We start from the raw sequence: 12450 nt of genomic DNA, 5'->3' as shown, positions 1-12450 counted from the left end.
TACCTAGGTTTAGCCTTCTTTTCCAAGAAGATTTTGTGAAGATGCATTGTCTTGTGAATTGGGAGTGACATAAATCAGGCTGTTTAATGAACTGATTCAAGGTGCATCAAAAAGTTCAGAATACACATTGCTCCTATCCCTATGGTTTCCTTGCAAACATGGAAACCTTTCTTAGGCTGCATCTGGAGCCTTGTGCAGGAGCCCTGCAGGAGTTTCACACAACAAAGAGGAGCGAAATAGTTGTACATCATCTTTTAGTACAACTAGCTTCAGTGACTGGATGAGCTACCAGGAAGGAGAAAGTATCAGGAGCATGACTGAGATGTGAAGTCTGTGATTTTCAGTTTTGTAGGAGTGAATATTTCTCAGAAATCTATCCATACGTTCCACAATTTGCCAAATCCTCTTGAGGATTTGGCCTTTTTTTTTTTTTTTTTTTTTCAGAACTATCTGTGATACTGCTGTGGATATGGTCACAAAAATCCCATGGTGTGATTTATTTAAAACCACAAAAACTTCTTTTAGTGTCCAGGTGAGATTTCCAAGCACAGTATTCCTGTGCAATTACTATTGTGAAGTTAAGTTCACCTCTCTGATGCCTGTCAAGGATGAATCAAAGGGGCAGTAGGATAGTGTAAGAAAATGTGATTGAAGTGAGATGTCATGTGGATGAAGTCATTATGTAATTGCTAAGAAAGTCCAAAAGACATCATCAGTCTGTGCTATCTATCTAAAGCAAATTTATGTTGTCCTTGCAGTGAACAATTTAGGGTGAACATACATGTTTATAGTAATTGTGCTTAGAAAAAGGCATATAACAGAACCACCAAAATGATATTAAAAAATTATAAAACCCTAAAATACAAAACAACAAAACCAACCCATTTCAGTCAATTGTGTGACTTTCCTGAAAAAAAAAAAAATCCACAAAAGCTGATTATACATGGATCCATTAAAAGAGTGGGCACGGTATGTCTTTCTAGAACTGAAGGAGGATGTGTGAGACATTAATCTGCGCTGAGCTGTGGAACATCTCAGGAAATCTGCAGCCAGCTGGCACATGCAGGTGCTCTTCTCTCCCTTGACATCCACCTGTGCTCCCTCTCCTGCTGTGTCTGCTTGGTTCACTCTGGGTGACAGAGGACACCCTTGAGTTTCAACTCTAGCGTCCTTCCAGTGACTGCAAGGGAGAACTTCATATAGTTTTTCCTTACAGAACTACTAAGTTGAATTTTTAAAAAACAAACTTTTGTTTGGAACATCCTTCAAGGACCCTTCAGCCTTCTGTGATGAATTTGTTACTATGCAATAACACAGGATCAAGTAATTTTTCTAATTACTTTAATATAACTAATGGACAACACCCTCTTTTTTCTAAGTATTTCCAGGAACCATAGAACTGGGGATTTAATGGCAGAGAGCAGGAAGATAAAACCTTGATTCATGTGAAAGCTCTGGTCTTGCTGAAATATTGCATCCATTGGGTTTGGCAATACAGGAACTATGTCTTGGAGATTGAAGCTGATCCTGTCCACTGAACAGGGCAAGTATTTTCTGACTCAGTTATTATTTAGCACAGCAGGTATTGTTGCTGAACAGCACTGTGCTTTAAACAAATCTGTTTCAAGCAAAGTTACAGACTCGGTCTTTAATGCCACTATATAATTAATTCTTTCCACTTTATCCACAATGGCATAAGAAATGCCATGGAGACACCTTTAACTGAAGCCACTGAGAGGCTAATGAAAAGGGGACTATTACTCTTTAAAAAAGAATAATAAAGGCATTGCTAGTCCCAGTAGGAATTTATTTCCACTAAAAAGGCAGACTGAGAAATAACAGTAGATATAAAAAGATGTTTAAAATTGCTATTTTCTGAAAAACCTACAATAAACAGTAGAGTATATATATTACATCTATCTAAGAAACATAACTACATTTATCACAAAAGAACCCATAGCATTTTTCAGAGCATAAATATTCACTGAAAAATATGAGATGGCACTATGTTTTATTGTGGTGGAAGTCGGAGGTCAAGCAACATTTTTGATAATAATTCTTAGAATATCAAGAAATGTCAGGAACACTGATTGTGCAATGTTTCACTGAAAAACAGGAATAATAAGGTGAGGAAGTCCAAAGAGGCACTGGATTTGACATCACTGTGATGTGACTCAACTCAGAGGGGCTGCTTTTATTTTTCTTTTCATTTTTATTTTTAAATGGTAACAATGGTCTATCAGACCATGTTTTTTATTGAAGCTTGGGAAAACGTAATACCTTAGATTCTTTGAATATTTATTTTTTATAAGAAATATGTTCAGTTTGAATGGTCTAGATTAAGTACATGAAATTTGTGAGTATATGAGAAAACAACACAGTAATGGATTTGCCAGGAATTCTTCTGCATTGATTGCAGCAGTATTACTAATCCTGAATCAACCTAAATGTACAGAACTGAATAAGTATTAGAGCTGTCCATTAAGATTTGATAAATGTACTAATCCATTAATTTTACCTTTTTTTGTTGAATAAATTATTTGACAAATAATGGTAAAATTCATCAAATAAATTATCTGATGAATGTATTTTTTAAGTAATCGACTAGCTCTAATGAATATGCAGGCAGTTCCTTAATGAAAAGCATTACTCTACTGTTAGCCTGCTTTCATCACTCATATGTCACTTTTTTTCATTTTGCAACTGCAATCTGTATATTTTATTCATTTACCCATTCATTTATACAATAAAGGTTCAAACCAGTATGGTTAATCAATCACTGAAGTTCTTGGAATATTTTTGCTTTACAGTTGATTATTCATTACATTTATTAAAAAAGAGCTTGGATTTTCTGGGGACACCACTCCCAAGAATTATTCTTGGCTTGTATGTTCTAAGCCAAGTGCACAAGAATGCTCTGAAAATTGCAGGGTTCATGTATAAGCCATTTTTATAGTTGTAAACACTACAATTACCAATTGTTTCAAGAAACTGGAACTTGAAGCCAAGCCAGACACCTTCAAAGTCCCTAAAAACACTCATTAGAGGAGTAAAACAAGGAATAGCGTGCAGGAGCTACCTCCTCACTGCACAGCACTGGGATGTTTGGATAAAAGCCACAGAGACGATTATTTGGATGATGTTCAATTTTGGAAACGTTCCAACCTCAAAGAGCAAGTCTGTACTTTTTATTACAGAGGTGATCTCAACAAATGATAGTGATAGATTTATACTGTCAAATGGCAAATTGTACCTATTAATGTTACAACACGTCACACTTCTGAGTCCTGGTTCCTCACAGAGGTGTGCCAATTTATTGTGACAGTGACAGTAGGTACAACAGTCAAGTCTGCATGACTCTGTCGATACTGTAAAGGTACAAATCATGTTTTCATGGGTGACTTTGAACTTGCTGCACAAAGCTCAGCTGAACAGATTTGATGGGAGAACATTGTGGGAGACAGGTATATTAGAAGGGTTGGCTAGAGCTGCACTTGGAAGAGCACTGATTCTTTTCCAAATTTTCCTTTTAATGTCTCGTAGACTTTCATAACTACAGTGTTAATAGCCCTTGGCCAACCCTTCCAGACATCATTTCTACTCCCAAATGGATAACTAATATATAGCTGAACCTCAAAATAGGTACAAGTGGAAGGACTTATGCTGTGTCTATAGAGTTTAAAATATAAAGTTTCCAAAACCAGCAGGGGTGCAGAATAAAGTACTTGCATAGATCTACTCCCACTCCAAAAGCTATGATGCCAGAGTGGGGAAAGTCAAGTTGAAATCCTCCAAAATGGGAAGGAGTTTGTTGATGACAGATATTACATGTTAATCAAAACTGCAGCCACATCACCCTGGCGACAAATAGTAATTTCCATTCCATACACACTTATTACAGGGAGATTATTACTGTAAGAGTGTATTACAACAGAAAAGAAAGTCTTCTATGGCTTCTTTTTATTTTCTGGGTTTTTTCCTCCCCTTTGTTCATACCTTTTATCTCTGGGGCTTATATTTGTCTTTGCCTCAATCAGTCTCTGGCTGCCATGTGTATGAATGTTTGTCCCTTAAAGCTTGAGATAAACTTATATTTCTATTAAAAAGTTTAAATACTTGTTATAAATAATTTCTCCTTACTTGTATGCTTTGATCTAATCTACTGCATAGTTTTAGTGAAAATGGTTGTGGTTCTAAAGATTACAAATATTAGGAGGAAGGAACAAGTTGTAGAAATTATCTTCAGTTTGCAGCTTGTTTTTTAAAGGTTTAAAATGCTCTTTCTTTGCTAAGTCCATCTAAAGAGTTTCTGACCCACTTCTTTTTATGTACAGTCACCAATCTAATAATAATAATTTTTAGATGGGATCGATAGGGCCATTGCTTTGCACTTAAGACTTCTAATAGAACTTTAGTATTAATAAGCAAACACCTTCAGAAGTAGTGTTTCTGCTTAGGCAATCAGAGGAAAACTTAATTTGTACTCCCGATAAACACTTGAGCTCCCTATGCTTCATTATTACTATAGATTTACAGCCCAAGGACGTGTTTGAGACTATGTGCCCTGAGACAGATAACCTAGTGGCCCAGGAGTGGTTCTGTTCATAATTTACATGCTGTCTCAGAAACATATTACAGTATAATCCAAACCACAAATCTCCTGGGTCCCACTCACAGAATGGAAACCACCATTTGGGTACATGGGCATTTGTCCTGACAATGATTTTAATGGTTTTGTGCAAGAATTTTGTGGTGAGTAGCCCTCCAGAGAATTGGTATCCATGGTCTCCTAACTATCTTGGAAAACCTGCAAATTCAATACTATTAGTAGATGAAATTTAGGATTAAAGGTGAACTTGAAGCTGCCAGAGTTTTCAGCTTTGAATATGATGGTTACAATGCCCTATCTGGCTATCCCAGAACAAAGTGATATTTTCTTGTCAGAGTTCTTAATTAATATTTTTTAATTATTTCTCTTTAATTAGCTGTGGGCAGAATGGAAACATTGGGAAATGACTGACTCCTATAATTAGAAGGACTGCCTGAGTGGCACTACTTTGGAAAGAGTAATCTTTGTCATGTTGCAGCCCATGCAGTGTTCTCAACAGGAAGGCTGGACAATGGAAACAGAATTACTACCAACAATGTGCTTTCCATGGAGAAGACATCTGACACCAACTTTGTCTTCTAGTGTCAGTGCCTATTTTCATAGGTTTTTCCATATTTTTCTTTACTACTTGGATAGAGCAAGAGCAAAACACCAAGGTCCCTACACCCTTAGAAAATATCCCTCTTGAAGTTCAGGCTTCATTTTGCTATCACTCCATCAAAACAAGCTGTCAAAACCCTCAAAAAAAAAACCCTGGAGCAGCTGAAGCACCTTGCTGAAAGCAGATTACCTTTTCCCCCATGGCCTAGGAGCACATTGTTGTGAAGAGACACAAAATGAAAGTATGGGAATACTGTGGAAAAAAAATAGCGCACAAAATACTTCTATAACACACAAGAAGTGGCTGAACAACCAACAACCAACAGCAGGGCTCTCTGCTGTTCAGCCACAGGTCTTAGGCAAAGGAGTGAGAGAAAAAGAAACTGTCTGGCTGCTCTCCTCATCCATAGGAGGGCTGCACTGGCATACACGCCTGGATCAGCTTCTAACACCTCCCTTTTCCCTTTTAATTTGCAGGGATTGCTGGAAGATCTGGAGTGCTCAAAGAATGTCTACAGGCCTCAGAGTCCAGCTTGCAGGATTTACTTCTGCAGCCAGCCAGATTTACAGCAAAGCCACTGCAGACCTGCTCTGCCTCTGTGCTGTGTACCTGAGATCCCCAGTGGGCACAGCTCAGCTGGAGCTGAAAACAAGGTTACAGATGCCTACACTTGGGGCATTTTTGTATGTTTTGATAATGTGATTTTTGTGTGCTAACCGTACAGAGATGCATCACTGTGCTTAAATCTTTACTTGAAGGCAGATGAGGAACAGCAATGAGAGAAATAACAACAAAATCCCAGCCCTGCTGCCTCCATGGAAGAAAAGATAAGGTCCAAAGAGGAAATAGGAAATTGTAAACTTAAGAACTGTAAGAATTTCCTAGTAAAGGATGATGTCTTGCCATAATTTTATTCCATCTTAGTAACCTGCTGGACAATAGGGCTATCTTACTCAGAAGCACTGACCCAAGGCAGGTCACAGTGCTTTGCCTCTCTAAATCTGTGGTGCTCACCAGAAGGGTGAGATGGGGAGGCATAACCGTGCAGTTTTATCTGGCAGGTTGTTTCCAGTTGTACCTGATATGCAGTGGGAATTTGGAGTGAAATTTGACCAGAATTATTCCTGATACTTTATTAAGCTTTGAAATGGATGATGCCTTGAAATAAAACTGTTTCACTACCAAGTTATATGTGTTAGGATCTTCCACTTCTTTTTTTAACAAATCCTCACAAATAGCTTAAAAAGCAACACAGCTGTAACTGACTTGACCATAGGTGTTGTGAGGCCTCGCTATTGCACCTTCTCCTTCTGTTAGCTCAGCTATCACTGTCAACACAGTCATACAGAATAAAGCCCCATTACAGCTAGAATGGTTCCTTAAACTTCATAGCACTTAGAAATGCTCCCGAGACACCAAAAGCATCTCGATTCAGAATTGAACATGTAATACCTGCCAAATTTGCAGGTTTGAAACCACTTCCAATAGGAATTAAAAAGGCCCTCTTCAAAGCTGAAATAGGGCTATCAATACTTGACTTGTCTGCCCATGTGAAATAGCAGGTTCTTTTCTCTGACGTCGCAATTTAGTTTAAAATGGCTTTGATGATGACAGGGTACATGCGAATGATAAAACCACAAAGATGACAGTCTAATCTTACAAAGATGACCGATCACTGATAAGAGATTAAGTCACACAACATTTGAAAAACCAGATTATCTGTCTGCTAGGATGGTGTCTGTGTAACACCTCCTGCTGAGCCATGCTGAGATGCCAGTGACATACAAAGATGCTTCTCTGTAAAAACCAGAAATGCTCCACAGAATTTCACAAACCATTGGGATAAACGAAAGAGAGTAAGAAAAAACTCCTCTGATATTATATTGGACTTTTTTGTCAAACATTCATTTTTCAGACTAGTAAAGTATTTAGATGTACAGCATATAAATAATTTAGAGGTACTATAAAAAGGTCTAAATTAGTCAATTCTGCCCTATAATTAGCACTCACAGCTATGCTGGCAGTGGGTGGGTGATTATTAAACACCTTTTATTATTGGCTTTATGTACTACAATAAAAATTAAAATTATACTTACAAGAATTATTAGACATGCTGGTCCTATAAAACTCCATATAAAGTTATTCTTAGTGCTGAGCCAACATCTGAAAATTAAACAGCAGAAAATGTCTTGAAATGTGCTTTCTGATTACTGTCTCTGTCTGTACAATGATCTGGACACAGGAACAGTGACTTACACTTCTGTGGTGCCATAGTACTTGTATCCCAGTGCAGCAGAGATTCCAACGACCACGGCTGGACTGACATAGCCAAAGACATAGAAATTCTTGTGCAAGAAACCCTTGTTGTAGATGACTCCCACAACTATTAGGTAGAGGTGAATACCTTCAATGCACATCCATGCAAAAGCAGCTAGAAGGAAATAATGGAGTAGTCCAGCAGTAATTGAACAGAAGAGCTAGAAATTCAATCAGAGAAAGCAGGAGTCATAGTCTTATTAACAGGCTTTTTTCAATATATATTATAATATAACAGTACATGCACAGCAACTGAGTGACCCAAAGTGGGGATTCAGCCCAGCTGTAATGCTGGTTAACAAGTACATGGCCTACACCCATTTGTACATTTTCTCATTAGCGTTTTCTGCGGCAAATGGTAAAACAAAGAGACTACCTAAAATAAAGAGACTACCTTCAACTTTTCAAATTAGGGTTTGTCTTCCCCAAAAAAAATGTATAAATGGTTTGGCTAGGTTGATCTTATTGTTATAGCTGAGTAGTCTATATGCTTGATCTAGAGAAAGTTAATTTTTATTATTTTGATAACATTGTAATTAGGCATCGCAAGGAATTATTTCTGAAATAACTTTTGTTATACAAAGTGTTTGTAAAATTGTATTTTTCAATCCATCAATACTGGAGTGCTACTTCAGGGATAGCAGCTCATACTTTTTCAAGTGATTTTAAATCCTATTCAGCTACTTATAGTAGAATATTTTGATCATTTATGCATAATTTCATTTCTTAAAACTAATCTGAGATGCAAAAATCAACACCCTAACTTTCTGAAAAGCAAAAGGGACAGGTCAAGACATCAAATGTGGTCCTCCAGCTAACAGCTCAATATCTCAGATATCAGCTTGGGATTGCAGCTCTGGCCTGATTTTAGAGAAAACTCAACCTGGGGGCCATCCATTCACTTAGGATGCTTTATACAGCATCCTAAGTGAAGTGAAAATGCTAAACACATTGAGATCACAGTCTCAGTAAAGGTGACAAATTTTAAATGAAACCCATGGAGCAAAGTCAATACACACCAGCTCAGATGAAGCCCCTGCTTCTTTAAATGACCATTTTGTATTTCCTGTTACTGTTCTGGCAAGTCAGGGTCACTGTTGTAGGTAGGAAGTGTGGGGAGTAGAAGGAAAATCATATCTTATACTGTATATTTATTTTGCAATACAAAATCAAGGCACAAGTGAAAACTACCCACCTTATTGTTGTTCATATTAATTCCAATCAGAAAAATAAGTTCTGCCAGGAAAAGGCTGCAGCAGAGGTTTTTGTGAATTGTCGTTCTAGTGCTTTGAATTTCACTGAAGAACCAGAAGGTGAAAATGCACATGGAGAGGCAAATCAACGAAATAATTATTCCTAGCTGAGTGATTCTTGTAAGAATGCTATAATTTGTAACACCCTGGGGGAAAATTATAATATAGTATTTAAAAGAACAGCTTTGTAACGTCTCAAGAAAGACCTCATTCTATAATACAGTTCTTTTCTTCTTTTCTACAAATATTAATCAAAACTGTTTGTAGAGTTTCACTGGAAATGTACACTTTGGATAATCTAAAAAGTATTGGGTTTTTGTGAGACAGATATAATTCTAGGGGAAATTAGTAATAAACTGTATATATTCCTGCTCTTGCATTTTCTGATATTTCTTAACAAAACTTTTTATTAACATCAGTATCTCCTAATAAGATTTTCAAAAAAGATTTTTCATTTCAGTGAATGACAAATACACTGGCAGTAGGACATCTATTAATATGACACAAATATTTTCTAATATAAAAGGACTTATCACAGCAGTGACTTAGATAAGCAAAACTGAATAACTGTCTCACTGAATTTGCAACATGATCAAAACAAGACTCTGAAATAACAATCACTTCAAGCAAATGCTATTCCAGATATTTAACATGAACTTTCTCCAGAGAAACACAAGATACTTCAATACCAGACGTGAATATTTTCTGTATAAGAATACAATTTCTTTTGCTGTTTGCTATTTGAACAAAGAAACTCTGAAATACATGACTGTACATCAGCAAAAGGATAGCATTCAGCTGACCATAAAATGTATCTAAGTATTTTTTTTACTAAATAAAGGATGAGAGATTCTTCACTTCCCAGCCTTTCTTTTCAAAATAACTATATAGGTACCTGCAAAGGTTTTAAATTTGAACTGAAGTCTTAGGATGCTATTTAGCAACCAGGAAACAGCCTCTATCAGCATGAAATTCACAGTGTGAGAGAACTGTCTCAATACAGTATATTCATGCTAATATTCTGCTTGCTGTCAGTTCTGATACCTTATAAAGCTGCCTCCTGAGGCAGGACCTGAGCTCCTGCAGATCCCCACTGAGATCCTGGAAATCTATGGGGCTTCTTAATATAAGAAGGGCATAAATTGAATGGCCATTCTCCCAGTTTTGTGCTGGTCGTGAGTGTCCATGTTTAATAGTCATAAACTTCAGATTGATTATGCTGCTGCTAACTCTCCAGAGAGAATTTAAAGCAGATTTTTAGATGCCAAGGTTAGACAAATGGGTGGCAAAGTTTTGAGAGACAGAAATCCGGGGCCATATGGTTACTGACCACCAATGAATGGCAGATAAATCCCACAGCAGTATTAAAGTGAGATGTAAAATGAAATGCAATGCTCCAAAAATAAGCACAACAGACTGCGTTTCTGGAACAACATACTTTGCTGCATCACTGCTCTGTAATACTGTAGAAAGGACATAAGGAAATTCAAACACATATGGGAGGAATTTTGTTTGCTTTGCGCACAATAAATTGTGTGTTTGCTGAACAAAACCGAGACACAACCTAAGGGGTGGGGGGTGACTATGCAGGTTACACTAAAATAAAAACATAAGGAATGAAAAGAGAAGAAAGTATCAGGTAAAACACTAAACTAAAATAGCACTTACAACGGAGCCACCTGAGGACATCAAAACAGCAAAATGAGTCAGATGATTACATTTGCATGAGATATGAGTGGAGTTGGAATGTGTCAGCTCACAGCCTTCTGTAGCCCAGTTGCCATTCATTGTGTCTGAGTAGTTCCAAAATGCACATTTAATGTCTTTATCTGCAGTCTGGAACAGAAACAAGATGTTCTGCTGATGGCAAAAGGCAGGATATTTCCCATCAAGAGACCTTTCTTACGCTAGACCGCACAATTCATTAAAAAATGCTTGTTATCATAGGAAGGTTGGGAAACAAAAAACACATTCTGCAAGGCCTATTCCAAGCAATTAAAACATGGCTGTGGATGGAAGCAATTTATTCACACAGCTAAAACCCCACCAAACATGTAGTCTAATCAGATTACTGAACCCTGCTGGCACCTGCAAATATGTTGGAATTTCTACCTATTGAAAACATTGTTATATATATGCTTGCACCTGCTGAACATGGAGTAGACTCCAAGGTTACAGCCACATTGCTTTTCCATTCCAAATGAGCAGTTCAAAAACTGAGACTTATTCCATGCATTTTACAAAGCAATCTGGGATAAAGCCAGGGTCATATCACACCTGCTATATCACCTGCTACACAACAATGATGAGTAAGACCATTAGTATTATTTAGTACAGTTAGTGCTTACTAAATCCAGTCAAAGACTAAGTCTCCCCTGTAATATAGGCTTTATAAATATATGCAAATTTATATAAAGGTGATTTCTAACTCAGAAGGGAGGTAACGAATTTAAAAGCTGTGGAACCAAGGTTAACACTTTGTTCTATTGCTCACCTCTCTACAGAATTGCTTTCTTATGTTTCTGACGATTCTTTGTGCCATGTAAGGTGATTTTTCACATATGATTCAAGCCAGCAAAAATCTGTATTTGCTGGAAGTAAACCGCTCAGTTTTAAATAAATATGTTCAGATTTCAGAAATAATAAAGCTCTAAGGCTATAGGTTCTGCTATTACCCCCTAATTCCAGGTTAGCTTTTTTGCATTAACCTTGAAGCATTACTTCCCTTTTTTTTTAGTATACATGCTTAACTGTCTGATAAACTTTCAGAAAGAAAACCCACCTAAATACAGAACAATCCTGTAATATTCTCTGGTTCAGACATCTACATTTTATCCATACTACAACCCAGCAAAGATGGCATTATTGCCCTTGTTTAGTCCCATAGCAATTTTCCTCTGTACCATATTTAGTATATTGCACTTAAGATGTCACTTTTGAGATTGATCTTATTAGAGTAATAAATTGCAACTTCACATCGGCAAACAACAGAGTTATGTCTTAGTTCATCATATGCTGCAGGTATGCTTACATCACATAAAATGATTAGCTTATGTTTTGTTTTACTTGAAGCTGATAATAAAAAACCCCCTTACCTTGGCATACTTTAAGGTAAATGTTATTTTCTCGAGCTCATAGAGTGTGGGTGGATTTGAGCTAATTGCGACAGCTATAACTGCTGAGCTTACTGTCTGTCTCTGCTCAGAAGGGTCTTTGGAGGAGAGGTTTTTAGGCGAGGAAAGCAGAGAGCCGATGTTGCTGTACCGCAGAAAGACAACTGCTACAGTGCCTATCAATCAAACAGACCATGGTTAGGGGTTTGTGGGTTTTTATGGAGGAACAAAATTGAAGGCATTAAGGAAACAATAAACAATAGACATTATTGCTGCTATTGCATAAAGTATGCAAAACAGATGGAGTCTTTGTGGAATACTTATAAAAATGTTTTAGAGACAATGAAATATAGCTTTATTTAAAACAATGTAACTGGCATTTGAAATAAAAATATGTGTTCTCACTGGCAATACTAATTAGATATTAGATATGTGCATATGGATTTTTCCTAGAGTAATGTGTGCTTGCTGCTGTTCTGCAACTGGTTACACATGTGGTGTCAACTCTTATAAACTGAAATGTCTCTGACCTGAAGTAAATACTGGCCGTTTCTGAAG

The 12450-nt window shown here is 37.0% G+C and overlaps 1 protein-coding gene across 2 annotated transcripts in view; it reads right to left on the bottom strand.

Annotated features, from left to right (window-relative positions):
• ADGRL4 (adhesion G protein-coupled receptor L4) overlaps positions 1–12450 on the bottom strand; it is a 72211-nt gene that overhangs the window by 11139 nt on the left and 48622 nt on the right. For both annotated transcript variants that reach the window (XM_039711402.1, XM_039711401.1), the window contains 5 exons: positions 11875–12068; positions 10448–10615; positions 8722–8925; positions 7467–7687; positions 7307–7373 (listed from right to left, as the gene is read on the bottom strand). In XM_039711402.1, coding sequence (XP_039567336.1) covers positions 7307–7373; positions 7467–7687; positions 8722–8925; positions 10448–10615; positions 11875–12068 — 854 coding nt within the window. The remainder of the gene's footprint in view (positions 1–7306; positions 7374–7466; positions 7688–8721; positions 8926–10447; positions 10616–11874; positions 12069–12450) is intronic.

Source organism: Passer montanus, unplaced genomic scaffold, assembly GCF_014805655.1.
Source record: "Passer montanus isolate IOZ18808 unplaced genomic scaffold, ASM1480565v1 scaffold25, whole genome shotgun sequence".
Lineage (NCBI taxonomy): Eukaryota > Metazoa > Chordata > Aves > Passeriformes > Passeridae > Passer > Passer montanus.
The sequence above is the reverse complement of the archived record's forward strand: the minus strand, read 5'-3'. Positions and strand labels throughout refer to the sequence as shown.